Source organism: Eurypyga helias, unplaced genomic scaffold (assembly GCF_000690775.1).
Source record: "Eurypyga helias isolate BGI_N326 unplaced genomic scaffold, ASM69077v1 scaffold5681, whole genome shotgun sequence".
In the NCBI taxonomy this organism is placed as follows: Eukaryota; Metazoa; Chordata; class Aves; order Eurypygiformes; family Eurypygidae; genus Eurypyga; species Eurypyga helias.
Window position 1 is genome coordinate 27,186 of NW_010232707.1, and position 25,130 is coordinate 52,315.

Sequence of the window (25,130 nt, forward strand, 5' to 3'; positions counted from 1 at the left end):
GGTAAATTTGGTTGACATGAGCTGAGTCAGCTATCCTTATTCATTTTTTAAGGTCGTTTATTGTGTTAAGGCAATACTTTATTCTAGAAGACACTATTAATTATATGCTTGGACTTGTATCTTTGTAGTTCAGAAATGAGTTCATATTTTATCTGCTTGCATTCTAATTTTCTAGTCAAGACTGCTAACTATTTAATATGCTGTTCACTGTATACATTGCTCATAGGGAGATGCCTAAGCTTTCCATTGGAATGGACATGATTATCTAAAAGGTGCTTTGTATTAATGTTTTTGGTTTTTTCTTGTTTGTTTTTTTTTTAGGTCCATTTTCCAGACACAGAGAGGGCAGAATGGCTCAACAAGGTAAGGGTAGCCATTACAGTTGGTTCCAGATGGGAAGGGGGAGGAGGGAAATCTGAGGTTAAAAAAACCTAGTAAGCCAAGAACCTGAGAGCAGAGTAGTTTTAACTTTCTGTGCTGTTTATACACTTGAGGCTTCTGGCTGTTGATCCAGTTAGTCACAAGAAAGGTTAAATCTAAGTTTTGGAGAATGACTTTAAGTGGCATTAAAATAATGACAGCTATAATTGTGTGGAAGTCACAGCAGCTGTAAACAGTCTTTTATGTTCTACTTGTCTGGGATACTTTCCAGTTACTGTAGGATTCTGACCTACAATCTAAAAATAAATCAGTTTTTCAGTTTTGCTTTGTATGTGTGATAATCTGAGATAGAGATCTGTGTAGCTTAGGTTTTTTTGAAAAGATCTGTCATACAAAGAGCATAGAATGTGAGTTAATTAGAAAACGGTGAGAAAAAAATAAAGTATATGACAGTAACATACTGTAATTTTTATAGACCTTATGCATGTATTTAAGAAATGCACGTGCCCCATTTTTTCTTATTCTTCTTTACATGCAAATAAACTTAGTCTTCACCCTTCTCCCCAACATTCATCATCATTGGTGAGTGCATATGCATTCGTGGGGTACAAGAAGAAAAATCTTAATATTGTCTTTGTCCTGCTGCGCTTCAGATTTGTGCAAATGTGTAAACCTCATAAACTGAGAATTCCAGAAGGCTTTCCTGTATGTAAGAAGGGACCAGTTCTTACATCTGTAATGAACTGTATAGAAAACTTGCATGTTTAAAACTTTGTGCAAAACTTTCTACACGTGCCTTGAAGAATACTTTTTAATTATGTGTGAATCTGTGTTCCATGTAGATTTTTTTTTTTTCCCCTTAGACTGTAAAACAGATGTGGCCTTTTATTTGCCAATTTATTGAGAAACTTTTCCGTGAGACCATAGAACCAGCAGTAAGAGGATCAAACAACCACCTCAGTACCTTCAGTTTTACGAAGATTGATATTGGTCATCAGGTCAGTGTCTAGTGAAGTCTTTCTAACTTTTCTTACACACTCTTAACAAAAATATTTCTTGGTGACACTTGGTGGTAAGCCTGATTCTGGTTTCTGTTGTAACATTAAAATAAAAATATGGGTGGCTTTTTAGCAGAGGCTGAATTATTATTTGTTAACTTTTTTTTCCTGGGGTCTCTGCTTCAGAAATTTGCCTGAGAATTGGGAGAAGACTTGAAGTAGAGTAACTCCTAGTCATGTGAAGAGCTTATAACAACATGATTTTAATACTGTTCATGTAATGCTAAATTTATGTTAAGTGAGCAGGGACCACTATCCTTTTATTGTCAGATGATCCACGTGCAATTAGTTTTGTTGCAACAGATGAACTTTTAATCATGTTATGTACCAAGTCTGGTGACAAGGCTGCTGGCTCAGCTTTCCTAAGGACTGCACATAACATGGTATCATGGAGCAGATAGGTGTTTACCTTCTGTTTGGTCCCATGAAAGAAGGGGTCATAGTGTAGAACTCTCACATGCCGGCAGAAGAGCCTGTTTGTCCAGTTCAAGGTAAGAATGTTACCTCTGCTTGCACTAAGCTCAGCACTACTTACTCCTACCTGTGTCAGTCAGAACTTTACTTCTTTTGAGATGTAGCTTGGCAGCTTTTTTTGTGAAGTTGTCTTTTGTGTTCTGATTGCTTGGCATAAATGGGATTTTAAGTAAGAACTTAAAAATCTACACCCCCACAGGTGTTGGGAAGACAATTAAAATTTCAGGTGTGATGGAGGGGAATTATTTTTCTCTCTTTGACTATTTCATGTATATTACAGTTCATTATACTTTACTGCACCTTTTGTGTGTTTTTAAAAGTTGTAAATCCTTTTTCACAGGGGCTCTGTCTTGCCCTAGATACACCTGTATTACAGACTGTAGAACAGCATTGCTTTTAAGCCACCTTCATTTTAAGTAGGGATTAAATTAGCTTCCACACCTCCATATGCTTCTGCAGCTGGACAGAGCAGAGTTATCTCGGGCACAAGAAACAGCTATTCTGTATATTGCAGCCTTGGTTGAGTTGTGTCCTGTGAGATGCGCAGCCCCACAGCGGGAACCTGAGAGCAGCGAGATTTCAGTTTTACTTAAATTACTAAAAAGATATAAATAGAAATATGGTAATTTTTCCAGAAAGGAAAAATTCAAAATGGGGCAGGAGATGGTTCTAAGAAAGGTCATTGGCAGCCTTTCCCACCCAGTATTTGATGAACGTTTGAGTCTTGGGCAGGCTTGATTGATATGTGTTGTTTCTGTATGATTGAAAAAAAAGAAAAAGAGGATGTGCAGAGTGGTTTACATCAATGTTGTGGGGATTATGTATTATTTTCTGACCATTCCAACTAAACTCCACTTAGGGCAACTACATTTTTGTGACCTAAATACACCTAAATATATTCTAGTTGCACAGGAAAGAGTACTTTGTCTGGGAGTGTTAGACATACTAGTACGGAGAAATGAGATATTTATTGTGGGGAGAGGGAAAGCTTGATATGAAATCTTTAGTGAATCTTGAAATCTAGTGGTCTAAACCCAGGGTAGTTGCAAAAAAGGTTATGGTTGAGTGGATCCTAGCAAGGTAATTTTGACCCTTTAAATAATGTTTTGAGCTAAGCTGAGAGCTTTGCTTACACCTTTTAATAATACTTACAGTAAATTCTTAACTTCAGGTATAAATATGGGATATTCACCTGTATTTCGAAGTTAAGAGTTTAATATGGTATGGTTCAGTAGAAGGATCCAGCTTTTATTTTTCATTGTTTCAGCCTCTGCGGATAAATGGTGTAAAAGTGTACACTGAAAATGTGGACAAAAGGCAGATCATTTTGGATCTTCAAATCAGGTAAACTGCATTACGATATCATGATGGTGCACATGCTTGCTTTCTTCAGTTTAGCAGTCATGTTGGCCTGGAGGAGAGCAATTGCTTCGTTATGCAAATGTAGTTAGTTCTAATTGTGCATGAATGGAGGAAGGAACTGCATGCTGTAAATAAACTATTTCCCTCAGATAAATGCTATCAACCCAGTGTGACTGCATCATTAAAGTCATTTTGGTTAATAAAAAAAATCATTTGCAAAGCTAAAGCACTGTCTTTGAATGTTTTTTTCTAATGTATTATAAATTTGCCATAAAGTTTAGTCTAAAAGTTAGGATATGTTTGGATTTTTTTTACTTTTCTGTTACTTAGATTTTTTTTTTTTATAAACACAGTATTAGAAATAGAGAATGATAGCTACCAAATTAGTTGTGCTAATACCGCTAACTGAAGTATTACAAAATGCCAGAGCATCTGTGTTCCGCTGCTTCAGGTTTCTTTGCCCTTTCATCATGACCTCTTTTATATAGGTCTATAAATAGATCTACCCAATGTTTGCCAAAGTCCTTCTCAACACAACTTGCAGTTACAGAGTTTTTTGGAAGTACAGTCAGTGAATCCAGTAACCCTTTTACATTTGACTGTCACAGGTATGTGTTACAGTGACTACTTACGCCTGTTTGTAGCTTGTGGAGAGGCCAGATTTGTCAGTCACTGACAATCCAGCGAAGAGCCTTCTGGGTTTCTTGCTGCTTCCCTGGTAGCTACCAGAAGGATAATCAGGCCTCTCAGCTTCTGTTTCCAGAGTCACTTCCAAATTTTCAACTTGGTTATTCCTAATTTTGAATTATTTAGCTAAATCCAAGAAAGACTCTTTCTTTCTCAAAGCTGGGACCCAGAGTGATAACAGAAAATCCTGCTGCATCCTTTCCTGAGCTTCAGAGACACGTGGGGGGGCTACATCTGTGAGAAGGGCCCAATCTTTATTGAATTGAATGACTTGATTTCTGTAGGAAGAAGAGAGCTATCCAAATCAGGTATTGGTGTGGCTGGACAAAATATAGCAGGACTGTCTTCTTGAGAGCTTGTTTGACTGGATGGATGCTAATGGAGAATGGAGAAATTCCCTTCAGTTTTTTCTTTGCTGCCACTTTAATAGCAACTGTGAGAACATTCTCACCCCTTCAGACTTAAGCTGTCAGGAAAGCAGGCTTGTCTGACTGCTGTGAACATGGTGCACAGAAACTGTTTGAGAAGCTATTTTTGAGATATCTGAGGAGCCAAGTCTCCCAAGACCAGTTTTTCCCTTTAAAGCAGTATTATTTCCACAAGAGGAGAGGGTGTTTCTGTGGTGGGGATTTTTGTTTGTTTTAATCTTTTCTTTCTCCTGTTCACCTTCATGAAGTAGATTGGGACAAATAAACGTAAAAACAGCAATAGGTTTGTACAAAAATTCTAGGAATATTGTCCTGTTACCTAGACCAGATGAAATCTTTACCCCTGTGTCTCACTGCATTATGTTGCAACCGACCTAGAGAAGTGGTAAGAGCTGGAGTAGAATGCAGTCTAAAAGGCTGAAATAAATTCCTTGAAGGGGTGTAAATAATGAGAATAGTGCTGAGTCAGCTAGGTGTCCCTTTACAACAGCCTGTCTCTATACCAGTGGCATAGTCTTCCAGGGTGCAGATGGGAACAGAAGAGCTATGGAGTGACTATCACAGCGTCTAGCAATTGAAGCTTAGACAAAACCACCATCTAAGGAAGTCCATTTCATGTTTAAGACTTGTCCTTGACACCTTCTCATTGGGAAAGGGCTCTTTTTCAGAGGCAAGTTTAAGACATATGGCACTCTGTATTGATTGCTACTGTTTGATGTATTTGGGTTGTTTTCTATGTGTTCTAAGGTTCCAGCACAGAGATTGTTTTAGTAGTAACAGGAAGGAAGATTGAGTCTCTGTGATAAATGTTCTTGGCATGTTTAGATAAGTTATGTACAAATACCAACCCTGAATTAATTCTTAGGGGATCAACCTTAGTTCAGGTTTGCAAGATTATAAGGAACAGTCTTATGGTTGGAGAAAAGTCTGTCCTTCGGAGTATTTATCTTCACAGATTGCAATCTCTAGTTAAATTAGTTTGTTCTAATTTTAATTTATTTTTAAATTTAAAGTTGGGAACTTTCTATAAATGCTTCATTGCCTAAATACAGTTGAGAAGAAGAACAATTTCTCTAAGCATTTGTAAGAATAGCAGTACTAAGACAAGCCCAGGGGGTGGTGTGGTGGGGGAAGGAAGAAAGAAATGCTTTATTTTGGGTTTGGTGTTTTTTTTTTTTTTTTTTGTTGCCAAGTACGTTCGTTCATTCTGCTGTTTCGCCATTGTGGCTTCCTTTAGCCATCGTTACTGTCAAGTTGTTTTGTGACAGCGTATATGCATTTGCTTTGGCCCTTTCAAGCAGTGCATCTAAGGAGTTTCTGTGTGTCTCCTAAACACTTCAGTATTTTTTGCATCATCTTTGAGGTTTTTTTGGGGTTTTGCTTTTAAGTTTAATTGCAAAAGGAAAGTGTTTTGGTTTAGTTTTTATAGTTCCTTCAGGGATACTGAGTACATTATGATCATTGCTTCAGAAGGTTTTTCAAAACTACTTCAGACAGGTCCTGTGCATTGCTCGGCATCCAATTAAGAACTCTACTCTTGTAAGCAGCTTGTCTAGCTGATCTGCAAAGCAGTTACGGGAAAGTGTATTTAAAGATTCAATTTCAGGACCACATTTGCAAAGGGAACACTTTACCTTTCTCTTGCTTTATGTTATTTACTTACGTTAGCTTTATGTTAAAAAATTGTCAAAACGGATGTTAAAATTTAAAAGTCAAGTTTCTGGTGACTGGGGTGTGCAAGGGAAAATTTTTAACTTCTTGAGCAAATAAAGATAAAGTCTAAATAATTTGTTAATAAATTTGCTGACGTGCATGAATGTAGTAAACATTTGGGGAAGATTCAAGGTTATGGATCAGTAGAAAACAAGATAAACTGTCAAATTAAATGCTGTAGTAAAGAAAGCCAAAAAAGATTGGGAGATTGAAGAAATATTTGTTGATAGCATATAACTGAGTTTTTCACCTTCTCGTCACACAAAAAATAGAGGCACTCACAGAAAGTTTTTTGTTTTCATATGGCATGTTAGAATGGAGAAACTCACTATCATTGTACTGGCAGAAGTTGGAGATTAAAATAGTTTAAAAGACCTTGTAAAGACCTTCTAAAAATAATGAAGATAGTATAAAGTACAGAATCACAGTTCATTGTAGTCTGGGAAATCTGTTTGTCCTGTTCTTTCTTTGTTATTCTGGGCATCTTCTGTGGGCTACAGTGGCCACATGCAGTATTTTGTGCTTCTGGTGTGCTTCAGTACAGCTGCTGTTATGGTCTTACAAGATTGTCCTCATTAAGCTGTAATCTATCTCAGTGATCTGTACATCACAGAGGTCATAAATATTTCTGGGATATTATGATCTGAATGTATACAATTTGCTTACTAAGTGAGCCTTCAAGTTGCATGTTATGCTACAGTGGAGTTCTATGCAGCTTTTACTGTTAATGGATCCAGCCAAATATCTTATGGGATAAACCATTAACTTTATAATAAGGTTAAAAATTGTTGCCTTACTACTATCAAATGCAGTTTCTTCCTATTTTTACTTCAATTTGTCATCATGTTATTACAGATTTTCAAATGGCCGTAGTGCTTCCCAGTCTTCATAACACAAATAGTTCTGATGCTGCGAAGTGCCAAGATTGAGGTTTCAACTGCGGTTCTAAACTGACCTTGTGCTCTGTGTCATGCTGTTATGTAATTTTATATATATATATTTGTGTGTGTATATATATCTCTAATCTCTCTATATAGATAGGTATAAATAGCAATTACACTGTTTTAAATCATGTATTAAAAACTATATACCTATTTTTAAACTGTACAGTCACACTACATTCTTTCCAGGGACAGCAGTGGTCACCTTCCTTTCATGTAGATCCCTGTTATGTTGTCCTCTAGTTCCCCAAACTGGTCATTGTACCAGAATGACTGTGCACGCTGATACCTTTTGAATACTCCAAAATAAATTCTGATGTTGGACACGTACAAGAATGTCTCAGAACTATTGTTTGCTTCTGTGTAAGGGATTGGTAAAGTTTGCAGTTGCTTGAAGTCCCCCAGACAGCCCCATCACACACAGAGCACAGAAGACTATGCAGAAGATTTGAATAATGGGTACCCTGAATGCAGCAACCCTCACATTCATTTTCCTTTATATTACCTTTTGGCCATCATTTGTCAGGGAAGGGGGCAAGGGTCCTGCTTTTCTGCTGTCTGTGAAACTAATTTGTCTTGACTTGATCCTAAAATGGCCCCATGAAGTGCACAACTCCATTTTGTTTGGGATTTCTCAAGGGTTTCTATAGTAAGATTCTATCGTGCATGAACATGGCTGAAGAGTTTTTCACTCTACAGGCTAGGTCTGAGGAATCTAGCGAGGAAACTTAGACTGTACCGCAGAATCTTGAACAGGGTGTCCCGGTGAGGAAACAAATGCCCCCGCCCCCTGCAGTGTCTGTCTTTTATTAAGCTGCTTTATCTGCCCACCTAGTTCCTTCTTCCATTCAGGTTTCATTTGTCCTTTGCTTATAAGCCGTATCTTCCTAGCCAGTCAGCTTGTCCAGCTAGTCTCTCCCTAGCTGTGGCTTGGTATTAAGTCTGTTGGTTTTTGTTTTTCTCTCTCATCCGGTAGAATTACTGTCTAATTCCCTTTCTATACCACAGGCTCAAGCTTTCTTCCTAAGTTCCTTGTTGAGTATCAGTAGTAGTTTGTTTTCAGACCCAATGTGTCTCACAGCAGCAGTTCTTGGAAAAGATCTGGTCAGCTCTGCGTGGAAAAGCTTGACCTGGATGAAGCCTCAGCAAAAGCAGCTGCTAAACTCGAGTTGTGTGCCACTAATCTTTTAGCCTCGTAGCATGGGCAAAGTGTGTGGGGCTTTTCTCACCATCATCTACAAATCTGTCTCTGAGACACAGGGAGGTACCTGCAAAATTTCAAGCCCTTGACCCAGTAAGGAGTGCCCCCAGAAACGGGTTGCAAGAACTGCTCAGGGAAAAATTTGCATTGTTTTTAATATAGTATTTTCTAATTTGCTTCCTGCCTCCCCTCTCCGTTCAGGAAAGGGCTCAACTGTTTTTGGCTTACAACTTGCTTAGCGGATCATCCAGCTCAGCATGCCCAGCTGATTGAATTTCTAAGTATGAATGGTTTTGCAAGTCTGAATATTTCAGACAACTGATTTTCAGCAAAATAATCATCTCTGTCCAATGCTCATTGTTATTATATTAAATGAGAGTGGGTTTGGGAACTTGTACTTTCAATGAGACCTATGTAGAAGTTTGCCTGAAATGAGGCATGAATTCTGTTTCTGTTATTTCCCAAAAGTAAGGCTACCTGTGTTTTCTCTCATGAATGCTTCTGGAGATGATAATGTCTGTGTTAATTCCTGAGTGTTTTCGAGGACAGTGGTATTTTGAGGGGTATATAATTTTTTTAACAATCTTGCCTTTGTTATATGTTGTAATGTTTTTAATGTGTTTTTTTTGTGTATAGACTGAGACACAAAGCTGTCATCACAGTGTGGTATAGAACTGACAGTGTCTTGCAGTTTAGTCCCTAAAAATGAAGTGTATACTTTCTTTCTTTATTAGTTTTGTTGGAAACTCTGAAATTGATTTGGAGATCAAGAGATACTTCTGCAGAGCTGGTGTGAAAAGTATACAGGTGAAATTCAACCTCATTTCTTTTAATTTTGACATCGTCAATTTTGACTTTGTCAATTTTGACATCATTTTATGATGAAATAGTTTATGGAATTACTGGTTCATTCTTATAGTTTAGTTAACTAATTTTTTCTCAGTTGCATAATACTCATATTGCATAATAATTTCAGTAACATCTAGCTGATAGGGTAAATTTCTGAACTGTTTTAAATATGTAACATATAGCATACATAATACATTTATATATAACTATATATTTGTATTTGTAATATATATCATTACATGATAACATTTTCTATTGGAAAAGATGGAGGTCATTTCACATTAAGCCCATGTTCATGTGAAGTGTGGGTTCATAAAGGGAATATGGAGCTTAAAATTTTGTTTTATGTAGTATTTCATTGTTAGATGCCATTACTGGTTTAGGTGCAGTTATTAGTAGTAGCCTTTTCTGATATTGTTTCTCAAATTTTCTTAACTTTCTGATAACAGATCTCTTTCTCTCTACCGAGGAAAAACAATGTAATTTTTTTGTGTCTTGACATACCTGTAAGCATTTACCTACTTTTGTTCTGATATCTGTGGCTGGCACTGCATTGGTTTGGGCCACACTTACCTACGTCGAGATGTATAAATAAGCTGTGTCATAGTTTTAGCAAAACTACCAGTAAAGTGATGCAGCATCATGCAGATGAATGTAATGAATTTGTAAGCTTCACTGTTTAGTGCCTGTGGGTTGTTTGGTTTTTTTTTGTTTTGGTGGTTTGGGTTTTTTTTTTTTCCTGGGTGACATTTTAAAACTGTGTATGTAAAATTCTTCAATAATGAAGAAATTAAGGAGTTAGAAGTGTGAGCATTGCCAGTGAAAAAAATTTAAATAAAACTTGAACTAAAGTCAGTTCCATTGCCTTTTTTTCCTCCCCTTCCACAGATCCATGGCACTATGAGGGTTATCCTGGAACCACTAATTGGAGACATGCCCCTAATTGGAGCTTTATCACTTTTCTTCCTTAGGAAACCTGTAAGTACTTTTATCGCTGTTTCTACTCTTTTTAGAGTGCTGATGACAGTAGTCTGAAAAGGATGGATTGAGATTTAAGCAGCAGAAGGAAGGGATTTGGGAGATTGCTACCGTTTGTTTGAACTTTCCCAGAAAAATAGTGGACAAATTTTATGAACACTAGAAGGAACCGAGTTGAATAGTAATTACCTTGGAATTACGAGTGTGTTGTGTCAGAGCTGTCAAATTTTTCTTGCAAATCTGCTGGGTAAGGGAAGATGAACAGATACTGTCCAGGTTGTTTGTCAAAAAAGTTTTTGTTGCTGTTTCTCATGACAGTCTGCAGGAGAGCATGGTCTAAGTTTGAAATTCCACAAGAGCTGTGCGCAGTTGTTTGGAAAACCATTCTGGTGTTACTACAAATGGGTGTATTGAGTGTACCCACTAGGACGATTGAAGTTTTATCCTAAATGACAGGTGGGCAATTTCCATTACATTTACCAGTGACCAACTATGAGAATGGATGAAGCACAGAGTAAGGTGGAATTGGAATTCAAAACCATCATGACAGTATCAGAAGTTGTCAGGGGAGAGGATGTCATGATTCAGCTGAAAGTCAGGCTAGGCCAAAGTGTACATTTGAGCAGGAATAATAGCCAAACAAAGGTCAACCAACAATGTCCTGCTAGTATGACAATGTTTCATTGGAAATCTTTCCTCAAATTCCTTGTTCTTTATTACACAAACAACAGTGACAGTGACTGGCTCAACCAGTGTCAATTTCTATGATGAAGTCTGGCGCCGAAATGATGTACACTACTGCAGGATTCAGTAATGTTGTAGTCCTTTCAGACATGCTTAAATCCTGTAATTAGGGAATTATTTAGGGAATGATTCTTGGCTCACTGAAGAGGAAGAAAATTTCTGCGAGTAATTCAGAGAAAATGAGTTAAGGGAAATTTTATGAGGACACACTTCGGAATTCTGGCCTATCACAAATTACCCAATAGTTAATTTTCATAAGAAGTTGTGTCTTCTAGAGCTGTCTTGCCTTTTCATGGTGAACTCAATAATGATCTTTTTAAAATAAGTGTGAAGTTTGAAACTAATAGTTCTTGAAAGCTGGGAACCCATCTGATTTAGTCACAAAATTTCAGTTCAACACATTGCTCTACATTAAAATGATAGATGTACGCCACTGAAGTTTGCGCTGCGATCAGGCACTATAGATACTGGATTTTTGCACCGTGGAGTGATTGTTTTTCTGCAAAAGCTGTAGTCTGAATCTCGCAGGTAAGATCGGCTGACAAGCACCAGTATGTCTGCTGGTAACTTCTACACATTAGTAGAGGAAGAGGGGATAGATTGCATATGTAATTTTCAGTCTGGAAGTGATTAACAAATACTCCACATTTTTAGTTTAGTTAAATCTTACAAAATGACAGTAATTCTAGCCTAGGTTTTACTACTTCAGAAAATTTCTTTTTTAATCTACAGGTGCATCAGAAAATGTTCAGAGATGTTAGAAAGTCTGTATGACAATCTTATTTAAAAAAAAAATCAAGGAGAACATAATGCGCATTGTGTATTGGCTGGTGGAAAATTACTAAATCTTGTATACGTCTCTAAGACAGTTTCAGCAATTTGAAGTTTGATATTGCTCTTAATAAGTACCAGTAATAGAGCTTAGCAGAAAATGTGAATATTGTGGAAATTCTTATGCTACACAGACTTCTTCAAAGAAATTAATTGATTCCATCTCTTAATCAGAAGTATATTTTCCACTGAAGCTTTTGTTTCTTGAATATATTCTAATTAAACAGGAAAACCTGTGATGCCAAGATTTAACAATTTCAGACTATGCCAAGTCATAAATTACAAGTTCATGGGTTTAGACACTTTGAAACAGTCGCAGATTGATCAACTTGATTTCCTCAGGCATTCTGCAGCTTTAAAGATTTGATCTGGTTTTCAAAGCTTGGGGGTGGGAGTGCATTGAACAATTTCAGGAGGTATGTTGTTACTTGCTTCAATGAAATCACGTTCTTGTAACACCATGCTTTTGAACAAATGTCCTATAGTAAGTTTTTGCTAACTTGTTGGAAAGATAGGCTTGTATGGGTGTTTAGGTATGGCCTAGGAAAAATGTCTAGTGTGACACGTGTCATTTATGTGGCTTGCTTCATCTCTCTAGAGGTACAGTGTGTGCTTGGGTAGAGGGAATGTCGACTTAAATCTTAGTCAAACGTGTAAGAATATAGAAATGTGGAAAAGTGAGCTTTTTTGTAAAAGTGAATTGGTTGACTCAAAACCGATAAAGCATCATTCCCTGATTCGGAAAAGCGTTGGGGAAGTACATTGGGATGAACCAAATTTGGATTTCCACAAATTTCTTTGAAGCGAGCCTGAGCATTAGGAGATGTCTGCTTAAGTTTTTATCTCATTTTTACTCTCTGGCTGAGCAGTAGGAGTGTAGGGCATCTGTTAATGTTCATGTTTATACTAACAAAGTAAGCAGGGCTGTGACAAGGATTGAGCACTGCCTTGTGGTAGTCTGCACTGTGTAATTGTTAGCATGCTTTCTGATCTTATTTTTCTATTTACTGCTCTCCCAAACGATTTCCAGATTCAGTACAGCTCCTTACAGAGATCATCCAGTAAACAAGTTAAATGCAAACACTATTTTTGAGGAGCAGGGAGAAGAGTTTAGCTGTGTGGACACAGGCTTTACATTTTTTTCCTACTGGATTAGGAATGACCTTTCTTTGTGTTGTAGATGTGGCTTGTGTCGTCTTTTAAGTTCTATTTTATATTCAGTGGGAAAGAAAACAGTCTGCACTCCTTCTGCAGAAGCCTTCCTTGGTGCCAGAGCCATGATATGATCAATATGTCCTGGGGTACCTCATGTATCTACTGCTTCTTGGTTGCTTTCTGGAGGAGAGGCAGGGAAAGCTGGCAGTGGATAGAGAGGGGGAGATAGCAGCAGGCCTGCTTGTAAGCAGTTCCTGATACTTCCTGTTTCCCACTCCCAGCATTGTGCTCTGGTAGCATTTCTATGCACCATTTGGTTTTGGTGCTCACAAATACGAGGTTGCCCAGAGAGGCTGTGGATGCCCCATCCCTGGAAGCGTTCAAGGCCAGGCTGGATGAGGCTTTGAGCAACCTGGTCTAGTGGAAGGTGTCCCTGCCCATGGCAGGGGGGTTGGAACTAGATGGTCTTTAAGGTCCTTTCCAACCCAAACCATTCTGTGATTCTGTACCTCTCCAGTCAGCTTTTAGCTCCTGTACCCATGCCCAGTCCCTCTGTCCCTGATCCACTCTAAATGCCATGGATTTGCTAAGTGCTTAACTTAGGCAACTTGGATCTGAGACAATAAACTGAAAATATATCAAATGAAACACCTCTCATTTGTGATCAGCAGTTTTCTGAGCTGTCACTTTGGTAAAGACTTTGTTCAGAGTAACTGTCTTTACTCCTACCCCCTTGGCACTTTATTAGGGGTCTGGTTGACTTAGTAGGACAAAAAAGCATGGGAAATAGAAGGGAATAGGAAAAATAAAAAGGCAACCCTGCCCCAAAAGTATTGTTACAAAAATATGAAAAGTACTTTTCACTCTCCTTTCATTTAAAAACTAAGCTAGTGGTCAGGGTTTGAGCAATCTTAAGGGTGGATTGTTAAGAAAATGTATCTTTGAAGGAAAATATTCCATAATTTTGATGGTTATACATGAATGTTTAGTATTTTTCCAAGCATTCTCCTCCCTCCACTGCAGTGTGTCTTCTTGGTACTTACTTTTCTAACTTCTGCAGAAAAATGTAAAATAATGCTTATTATAGCAATAACCAAATTCTGCCCTCTTAATAGAGGGCAAGTGGCTGCAGCCAAGGAAAGCTTTTCTTCAATATTTTTGTTAGAAAAGAAGAGGAATTATTTGGCAGCTAGCATTAGATTTTGTTCTCATATTTTCCAGTCTCTAAAGTAACTGGCAACAATTCCTCTTGCTCTGTATCATCTGTTTGCTGGCCTTAATGACTATATAAGGCAACATCGCCTAAATTAATAGTTCCAAACATACTTGGTTAATGAGTTTACCAGTCTCATATTTCTGAGTAATGCATGAAGTTATTGATGCTGAAAAGAGTTCTTACTTCAGATGAAACTTTTTAAAAAGTGTATTTTGTTACCATTGTGAAGAAGGTACTAAAAGTTTCATCAGGTTATAAAAAATTTCCAAATATATAAAAGATTTCAAGAGAGAGATGTATATTCTAATGTTTTGAAGTAGGATTTTAAATCTCTAAACTTCAGTGCTAGAGAGAAGTTAGCACTGTGTTTGTAGGCACAATTTTTTTGCATTACTTCTCATTATGTTAACATGATATATACCGTATCTTTTAGAATTAAGCATCACAGCACTAATCATTGTGATTTTTTGCTTCAATTACAGAAATATATATGGATAATAGCTGTACTTCAAATTGGTAATTTTCAAAAACTTGTTTAGTGCCATACTTAATATTGAAGGTATGCCCTAGCCCAACCCTTTTATCCTTTCAAAAAAAACTACAACAAAACAGACACATGAAAATACCAATACTACCAGTACTATTGTTCTACAGAAAACAATAGCTGGAAAACAGGATGTCTTCCAGGAAAAGTAGGCAACTTCTACAAAGCTCTCAGTTCTATACTCAGTTTTGCTCTCCACTTGCTTGACTTGGGCACCACTGCTCTCCCTTTGCTCATTTTACAGCTTGTGCCTGTCCTGTAGTTTGGATCTATTTATTATTGGTTTAGTTTCATTTATGTTGTCTTCCTTTGGAAAATTCAGTGCTGGATGTAACTTTCAAAATTGTCAGTACTGACGAAAATTAGACCCAAAAGGAGTGCTTGCACCAAGAATGAGTCCTATTGAAATGGCTGGAAAGAACCATGAAGTGGTTATGTAGAGTGCAGAAGAATTTTGGTTTGCTTTCAGTTGATGAAAAATGCCTTCAGAACACATGAAGGTGTCAGTGTCTTTGCTTCAAGACTTTAACCTCTTGGAAAGGGGTTTGTGGAATACCTGGATGCATTCTGAAGCATAGGTACTGTCATAAAAATATTTGTTAAGAATTAGTCTTGTTGCTTATAAAGTGAAAGTGATTTGCACTGTTGCTTTGTATACTTATAATTTGCTATATTTTAGGGTTTTTTTTTAATTTCTAATTTTGATAGCTTATGGGATGTTTTAAGGGTCATCACAGTTGATGCTTCCACAATACTGTGTTCTCTCCCTGTGCCCTCCCATTCAGTGTTACTGTCTCTCTTAATGCCAGCGTAGAAATTTCTGCTCCTGAAGGAAGCTCGTTAGCGGGACGTAAGCTGGCAGGATATTAAACACAACAAGAAGTGACGAGTTTCCTGTCCTTCAGATGTATTTAAGTATCTTGAGCTGGCTCACTGAGGAATCAGGAGAGTGTCAGTACTAGTGTGAGGGTGTGAATAGAAATGCAGGGTGGGTAGAAGGGTAGAAAGCAGTAGAAAGTAGAGGGAATCAGCTTGAAGTGTAGCTTTGAGTAGCTGACACTATGAAGAATAGCAAGGTGCACTGGATTTTCTTAAGACCAGCTCTGATCCTTCTTCTGGTCACCTTGGCTCAAAAAATTGCCTGCACTGTGTCCCATTCCCACAACTACATCTTACCCCTGTAGCAGTTGTCTCACTTAAATCTTTAGACAGTTATAACTGAAAAACTACTGTTACACACAGTTTCTATGCAGAGATACACTTTTTCCTAGAGCAACCTGAAAACTGGAGTGATTTCTACTTCCTTTGCTATTGTACAGTCAAGCCTTGAGGGACTGAGTTTATTATATGTTCCTGGGAAAATACACTGGATAATGATACTTACTAAATTTTTACAATAGTGTTAGTACGCTAGCATTGTACAGCAAGGCCCATTGCCACTGCTAACAGGCACATTGTACTGCATTTCTGCATGACCACTCACAAAAAATGGATGAGGGCATGTCAGAAGTTTCTGAGAAGAAACACAACTTACCCCGCAGAGTTGTATCATCGTGCACTGTAGCAGACCTTAAATTTGTCCTGCAGAAATCTTACACCTCCTTAAGTTTATTAGCAGGAAGTTGTTCATCAGCACTTTAAAATACTTTGTGGCTTCTCTTCTGAGAATTAGTAGTGCTTATGGCAGCCAAATCAAGCCACAAAGTTGGCAGTGTTTAGATGCTCCTTTTGTGCTGCTATGAACTTCAGTAATGGTCCTGTATATTCTGCATTCCAATTCATTCCCTTCCCTTTGTAAAGGCATCTGGGGTATTGAGAAGATCAAATATGTAAAAACTCTCATCAGCTTTTAGCCTACCTTTTCTTATAGGCTGCAGGGATATAAATGTTATTGTTTGTGTGGGTTTTTTTAAAATTCTTACAATTTAACACAGAAGAAATCACAAAAAGAATAAATTGTGAGTATCGTAAAAGAGATGGATAAGGATTACTGCTTGCTGGGCCCTTATTTTTTTCTGTTGCACATCATAATAAACAGCAGTGTAAATCAGATCTCAGCAATATTCTGTTTCTTGCATTCTGACAAAGGTGACTCAGGCTGTCCTATCACCTCTGTCTAATTTGTATTACTTATTTTTCACAGGCCACTGATGTTCACAGAACTTTAGGAATATTGTTCTGTTACTGGCTGTTTAAACATACATGAACATCAGAATTATTCTTGTCTTTGCTTATGCATCCTGACACTTTTTCTGAGTTGTCTAACTTGTTCAGGGTTTTATCACACTCATTAAGGTGGTAAGAGATTGAAGTAGAGCTTTATGTTTGTTGTGGCAGCTGCATGGCTATTTCACTAATAGTGAATTTGAATAATGTGTGTTTGTTCATCTGCATCATTTTGGTTTATGAACACTGAAATAACACACCTTGCTCTTGACCTTTTTCACAGTCTCTTGAAATAGACAAAGCATGGTAATTAGCAAATTTTTTTTTTCTCCAGTTCCTTTTACCATCACTTTTCCAGATTATTAATAAGCATTACATGTCACCAACTCTCTCTATCTCTTACACACAAAAAATATATGGGAACTTTCCACTTCTGTTTTGTGCAACCTCTCTCTGGAATAAGCTTTGGAAGCTTTACACTTTTCATGGTGCTTCTGCCACTGTGTTATGTAGTGTTTGAGGGGTTTTTTTAAGCATACTTGAAAGTCTGAAATACTGTGAATAAAAGATGGATGGAAGGAAGGAAATAGCAAACCAGGAAAAGTTTAAAAATATTTAGAAGTCAGAGCTTATGCTTGGATTTCTTACCTTCACCTCCCCTGCCTACCATGGGCAGCTTCACTGTGAACTCAGTTTATGAGTAAACCTTGGTGGTGTTAGCAGTTCCAAACTCTATTTAACTGAGTGTCCAGACTCGTGTGCCTGCCTCATCAGATCACAGCTCTTTGGCTACCTTTGCCACTAGTTCAGGGCCTAAACTGAGCTTGGGCCGAGCCCACATTTAAATGTAGATGTGCTTTGTTAGTGAAACAGCAGGTTCAGTAACAGAGTCACTGTACCCTACTGCGTACAAAGATGTCTGATCAGTTTTTAGCTTTGACAACATGGGACAATCACTGGTTCGCCTTATAAAGATCTAAAATTGTTCTTTTCCCTTTCCTCCAACTTACAAACCAAAATATTTACAGGGGTAAGGAGGATTTGTGCCTTGGTATGAGTACACTTTTAGCATGTGTTGCATTAGTTCTCAGTACAGAGCCTTAGTAAGACATGAATTTCCTGGTTTGCAGGGAGGAAACATAATTTGTTTTCACTGCTCTGTGAAAGGAAGATCTGAAAGAGGTTTTGAGTAAATGACACACGCACACACTGCTTGGTTGGAAAGTGTAACTGGAGCCTGACATCTTGCTCTAGGCCAGCGGCCTGCTACGTGTCTCTGCAAGGCGTTTCACCTCTCGGCTGCAATGTGCTGTGGAAAGACACCACATCATTTGTGGCTCCTGGCAGAGTTTCACTCGGTGACAAATCCTGAATTCAGTCTTTCCAGTGCCCTCTTAGTTCTGCTGCAGAGAACCAGCTGGTATTCCCTGAATTTAGGAGAACTCTGCATTGCTCAAAGTGGTGACAGAGAAAGAAATGATATTGTGGATCTATTTTGGAGATTTATAGGCCAAACCATTTTTTTTTAAATATGGAATTTTTTATACAGTGATTCAAAGAATGATTCATCAGCTGGCAGTCTTTTGCTTGCTCCCTTTTTCTCCATAGGGCTCTTGAGTTTGATAGGGTGGTAGCACTGCTTTAACTTAGTGTCAGAACCACAAGTTAGGGGTCTTCTCCTCTCCAGCAAGTCATGGCATGGTAATGCCCAAAATGTAGAATGAAAATCCTTGTTATTTGACTGCACTGTGACTGGAAGGGCTCCCTGTTGCATGTCAAGCAATGTGTCAGTTTGACTACTCTCTGCTGTTTGTCGTCTGACAGTGCAATTTCTATACCCTGCAAGTATAGGGCTTTTTAGCCTGAACTTGGTATTGCTTTTTTTGGAAAACTCTTCTAATGTTACGAAGGTGTGTCTTAGGCTGAAGTCCAATCAAGTTTGGAAGCCAAAAGTGCAGACTGAAAACAACATTATTCAGAGAAATGTGGCAGATGGTGAAGAACACCACCAAAACAAAAAAAAAAAAGAAAAGCAAAAATCATTTGTCTCTGATATCTGTAGACTAAAATCAGAGAGTATGTGTTACTGCAGTGATACCAGTGTGTTTCATTACTGCTGGGTGCTTCCGGGTGAGCTGGAAAGGAAACACTGTGATGGGCAAATGCAGCAAATCTTACTGCAAGGAGAACTTCCCTTCAGAGCCCAGATAGTTAAAGCTTGATTTATGCCTGGAGTTTGAAGGCTCATATTCCTTCCAAAACATTTCATGGCTTAAGATTCATTTGCAAAACTCTTCTAATAATCCTGTAAAGTGCTTAGACATCTGTCTTTGTATTTATACCTGTACAACAAGTGGATTAATAAAAGTTTCTGATATTATATGCGCTAATTGCATTTCTTGTCTAAATGGCCACTCTTAGTAGCACTATTTTTTCAGTTTCTTTGTGTAATTATTTTTTGCATGCTTCATGGTCTAAGGTCTGATTCATTCTGTCATCAGTAGCCTTCTTTTTGAGAAGAGGTGCATAATGATCAAAGTATTCACAGTGAGGTTGTACCATAGGCACTGTATATGTTTAATATGTGGTGCTGCAACCTTTTGAAAACTTTTTTGATCACATAAATGATGTGATCATTCCTCAGTGGTATCTAATAGTTATTTGTTTTGTTTTGGATTGTGGCACTTAATGCAGAAATCACTGATACATGTTTCAGTCTGGTGTAGGAGATGTTTCTCAAAGCTGAATTTAAACATGCATTTTTATTGTTGGCAACTAAGCACCACACAGTTGCTCACTCACTTCTGCCCCATACTTGCCCCTCTCCCTGTGGGATGGGGAGAGAATCATAAGTGTAACAGTGAGAAAACTCATGGATTGAGGTAAAAAGTTTAATAATTGGCAGGGAAATAGTTAATCGTAAGGAGAAGGAAAACCCAAGTGATGCAAATGAAGACAGTTGCTAACCACCAACTGACTGATGCCCAGGCAGTCCCCAAGCAGCAGCCCCCTGACCAACTTTCCCCCTAGCTTATTGCTGAGCATGACATCATGTGTTACGGTGGGGTGGTATGAGTAGAAGAGGCCTTGACTCTGCATAAGCACTGCTCAGCAATAGCTTATCAACACTGGTTTTGGCACAAATCCAAAACATAGCCCTGTACTAGCTACTGTGAAGAAAATCTGCTTGATTTAGTGATCCCAATTATTTTGACTTCAGAACATCCTGAAAATCAATAAAAGTTAAAAAAAAAAAATCTTGAAATACCACCAAGGTTTAGAAGAAAAAATTTGGGCTGATATTGTATAACCATTTGCTGAAAGTTAACTATAGCATCATAGAATGGTTTGGGTTGGAAGGAACCTTAAAGACCATCCAGTTCCAACCCCCCTGCCATGGGCAGGGACACCTTCCCCTAGACCAGGTTGCTCAAAGCCACATCCAGCCCGGCCTTGAACACTTCCAGGGATGGGGCATCCACAGCTTCTCTGGGCAACCTGTTCCAGTGCCTCACCACCCTCTCTGGGAAGAACTTCTTCCTGATATCCAATCTAAACCTCCCTGATTTCAATTTAAACCCATTATCCCTTGTCCTGTCACTACATAACTACTGTGTCACTAAGTTGTGATCAGGATATAGGAGCCTGTCATGTTTTTATGGATGGTGAAGAAGCAAACTGAGTGAAGTAGTACAGAGCCCCCCTTCAGACTGGCAAAGACTGTTCTTTGTGTGTGTCTTCTGACAGAAAGGTCTATCCTGCTATCTCAGAACCAAAATCATGTATTTCTTGGGCTGAGGATAAAAGTCCTTTGGGGTATTTTGTGCAGTGGAAACCAAAGCCTGGCTGTAAAGTTGTCTGTTCCCCAGTCAAGGGAACTCTCCACTTAGGCAGAAATCAGGTGTGCTGCACATGACAGTAAGGGAGAAGTAAACTCAAGTAAAAACTTTTCTGAAGATGCTCATATGAATAGCCTTCTCTCAAATTTTACCATTGTGTTCATCGTTTAGTTGGTCTTGTGTATAAATTCTTCCATTAATTTATTGCAGATTCATCTGGAGTTTCTGTCATTTCATAAGTGGAAAACTAAATCCAAGGCTGTTAATACTTACTGTGTATTTTAGAATGACTGTTGTTACAATTAGCAAGAATATGATCTGGTTTATTATTAATGAAATGAGCTTTTAATAATTAATTTCTACCATGTTGTTCACTTCATGCTTTTAAGTGTTGTAAAAGCCCTTGTACATTTCAGGAAAAAAAAAAACACCACCTCATGCTGAGATGATGACACATCCGATGTTTTTTAAGGCATTTGATAGAGAACAAATATCTCCTTCACAGATAGGAATAATTGCAGAGTGGCCATTTAACACTAATTGTTTATATCATGCCCCATCCCTGTTTGTCTTCAAGGCCAGGCTGGGGGAGGCTTTGAGCAACCTGGTCTAGTGGAAGGTGTCCCTGCCCATGGCAGGGGGGTTGGAACTAGATGGTCTTTAAGGTCCCTTCCAACCCAAACCGTTTTGTGATTCTGTGAAAAGGAGGAGGCAGCAGTTTTCTGAACAGATATCAGCAGGGCACGTGTTAGATTTCTTGAACAGGTATCAGCAGGGCACGTGTTAGATTTCAAGCATTCTATTGACTTCTGTAGGTTTATTCACTGCTCTCAGTGGCTCGTTCGTTGCTCATATTCAGTTAATTTCTGTGCAATTAATAGAAAGCTTTCACTGAGAAGGGAGATAAGGAAACTTGGTTCTAGTTTTGCTATCTAGAATGAGATTATAGGATGGAAAAAGACACTAGAAATTCGTTGTTAATGCCAGTGACCCTGAAATAAAATAAGTAGCTTCATAGCATTTGTATGTCTTACATTCTGTAAAGACTTTCAGTAGAGGAAGTATGTACAATTTACCAGTGAGTTATCCCTATTAATTATTTCTGCGAATTTTTCTCACCAGTACCGAATCCGGTTGATACTTCTCTTTACTGCATCAGTGGTAGAATGAACTTGTCTCTGTCACTGAAAACAGCCTCCTCCATGTTCACAAGTTGTTGTAACATCTTCCTTCCACCTTCTTAATCCCAATCCTTCATTCTTTCCATTGGTCATACCTTTTAGATCTCTTATTTTCCTGGTCTCAAGTGTGATGCTTCATCAGCTTGTTACACTTTGCAAATTCATGGTGGTGGCTGTTCATCTGTGACAGTTCTGTTTCTCCAGAAAATGGGCCCACGTTTCATTATTTGATGTTGGCTGTATGTAGTAGATACTATGTACATTTGTAAACAGGGGTGTGCATGTGTGTATTTGTGGGTATGTGGGGAAGGGTGGGGTAGGAGGATGGTGTGCTGTTACTGTAAATCTCTTAAAAACCATGCCTAAAAATTATTTACCATGGAAGTGATTTTGGGTTTCTGTTTAAGAAAACCGTGGAGACTGGTTATTAACTGATCAGAGCCTATAGTGATCAGGTTTATTTCTTCAGTGTTGTGAATTCTAAGTTGCTTTTCTTTTTTCTTTTTCTTCCCTGCTGCTTTCCCCCCATCCCCCATGCCCTTCTCTGTAATTCACAGCTTTTGGAAATTAACTGGACTGGACTGACTAATCTTCTGGATGTTCCAGGACTGAAGTGAGTATATGTAAAGCGGTGTTTGATATTCCTCCACCCCAAAAAAACCCACAATGTCTGAAGACCATCAGGTAAATAATTTTGGGTTCTGTGACTCTGAACAGTTAACTCTTAGTTTAGAATTACATGAAATTGCTCAATACACAGAAGGTAGTGATTTCACTACAAGTGAAGGTACATCAAAAGCATATCTATCAGGTCTTGTTAGAAATATTTTGAAAAGATACTTTTTAATCTGCTTTTTTTTAGTGTTCTCTGCCTTTCCCGATTTCCAGAATCTTGTGAATTTCCTGTCTGCCATCTGCTAGGACAGCAGAAAGACCAAGAGCCTTATTTTTCATGCCTGTGGCTTCACAATATCTTGATTCATGGCTTTATATGCTGATAGATCTCTAGTTGCTTGTGTAAAGGTAGTTACAAATACCTTAAGACAGTAATCAAATAAACTTTCTAATCTCTTTAAGTAACTACTGTAAAGCTTTCAATTAATTATGTGGAGATCAAATGGAGTAGCAAAATTAGTGACCATATATAGAAAAAAGGCTTGGCTTATTCAGAGCTTGTCAAAGTAGTACATGATAAAACCCAAAATTCAAAAGCAGAAGCAGAGGTGAAAAGCAAGCTTTTGGTTTTAAATAATTGCAATCCTGATACGGTTAAATCCATGAATGTATTCATAATTACAAAGTTTTAATAGTTACCCAGGGGCTTTTTAATATTCAGACGATGGCTAAGGGGACAATTGCAGATCTGATACATGCTGGGATTTTGTGACTAGGTCTTTTATTGGATCCCATTCTCTTCAGAGTTGTCTGACTGCAGAATTATTTTCTATTGTTTAAAAACAAGCGTTTGAATTTAGGTATTAAATTAATCCTTTAGTGCTCAATTGCTGACTGCAATGCTTTTTGCTTTGTTTAGATATTTGAAGTCATTGCATAGAATCCCTGTTGAACACTTTGAAATTAGAACTTGCATTAAGTAGGTTAATGGCTGCAAGAATTGCTTATGTTTCAAGCCTGCCTCCAAGGAAAGAGGTTTTTTGATGAGTGAGAAAATGCCTTCTAAAACACAGCTTCTGAGTAATAATTTGCTGTTTTGACTTAACACTAATAAATTTATGTTTAGTACTTAATCGTACTAGGCTCCTGAAATTCATATCATGTTACATATTTGCCTGACTGCAAACACAGAGCCTCAGATGTAAACAAAGACTCACTAAGTTTATGGTTTCCAGAGCAACCAAGCCTGGCCACATTGCGCATATTATGGTGCCACCTAGATGTGGTATAGTTTCTATAGTAACTGTAACTGAGGTGACTCACACTCTGCCTTGCCAAGAGATTTCTTCAGTTCTGTATTTGTTTTTCTTATCTGTATAGATAGATTGTATATTTTGGTACAACAGCTTCACATATTGTAATTGTTATAAGCAGTGGTGAACAAGAGATTGCTGTGGCCACAGGTACCTTTTTCGTCCCACGGCTGTTGGCTGCATACTAAACTATTTATTTGTACTTTGTGCAAATGTCTTCTGCCAAATGAATTCCTGCGTTTGCTGCTGGAAGCTTCTCTGTCAGCTGTTAACAACTTCCACTGCTCTTCCTATGTGACTCCACAAGGAGAAGGGCACAGAAGTAACTCATATTCCCTCATTAGTATAGCTTATGGAGGAGTGGAATTAAAATCTCTGTGAGGAGGAGCCAGGCTGTGAGAATACTCAAGTGCTGTCAGGAGAGGATGTGGATGATGGGAAGATGAATCCTGTTATGGTTGCTTGAGGTATAGTAAAAATACTCTATGGAGTCAGAGAAGTGCTGTCTCCAGTATGAATGAAGACGATGCAGAAAGAATACATAGCTGCTTATTATGTCACTAAAAATTAAATAGAGCTCAATAGAGAGCAATACAACATAGTAGGAACCTGCCAATTATTTTTCTGCAATGGAATTGAGCTTCTGAAGACATTTACTGCAATAAACTACCTGAAGCATTTATTTCGTGCTTCTCTTATTTTTGTGACCAGAAAAAATAATAGAATCAATGACTTGGGAGTTTTACAATCTTAAGAAGCTGTTTGTCAGTGATGCATCAACATAAAGGCATAAATTGATATATTTTCTCTGTTGCTTGTCTCTGTTTTCCATAGATCTGACCTCTTAGTTTAAGTAATAAAATAATAAAAAAGATTGTAATTTTTGCCTTGAATTCATAAAGAATGAATATAAGGGAGCATCCTGGTTGGCTAATATTTGGTTAGATAAGTTTTAAACAACTTGAAAGTGTCATGTTGTTTTAGAATTCATTTAGTTTGTTACTTAGGATCTTCGGTGTTCTTTTTCAGCTCCCTGGTTTTAGAGATGGAATATCTGCTACCTCCCATGAGTCCAGCTTCTCGGTGTAAAATTCTATGAAATTCCATTAATGCTGGTTCATTTTTCATATTCGTTTTTCAGATGTTAAAGTGAAATTCAAGCATTTGTTGTGATAAAATTGTGAGACTGACCTTTGGAGTCAGAGTTGGGGTTTGGTCCTTGTATAAAGGATGCGAATCCTCCAAGTGCCCGAGCTCCGCTGTGCTTCAGGCTGTTTCTTTCTCTTATTTAAGGAGATGTTCTGTAGCTCCATTTGAACATGAATCAATCTCTGAACCTTTTGCTTGCTTACCTCTAGGTTTATTTATGCCTATAGTTTATTTCATAATGTAAATATTAAATACTAGAGAAGATAACCTTTCTTTCAAGGCAGCTCTTGTGCTATTGTCTCTCT

The 25,130-nt window shown here is 38.0% G+C and overlaps 1 protein-coding gene across 1 annotated transcript in view; it reads left to right on the forward strand.

Moving 5' to 3' along the window:
• Positions 1–321: 321 nt before the first annotated feature.
• ESYT2 (extended synaptotagmin-like protein 2) overlaps positions 322–25,130 on the forward strand; it is a gene marked incomplete at its 5' end in the record, with an annotated part of 50,509 nt that continues 25,700 nt past the window's right edge. Inside the window, 6 exons of the mRNA XM_010161479.1 lie at positions 322–363; positions 1,245–1,379; positions 3,181–3,257; positions 8,980–9,052; positions 9,983–10,072; positions 22,306–22,361. Of these exons, the coding sequence (XP_010159781.1) occupies positions 322–363; positions 1,245–1,379; positions 3,181–3,257; positions 8,980–9,052; positions 9,983–10,072; positions 22,306–22,361 (473 nt within the window). The remainder of the gene's footprint in view (positions 364–1,244; positions 1,380–3,180; positions 3,258–8,979; positions 9,053–9,982; positions 10,073–22,305; positions 22,362–25,130) is intronic.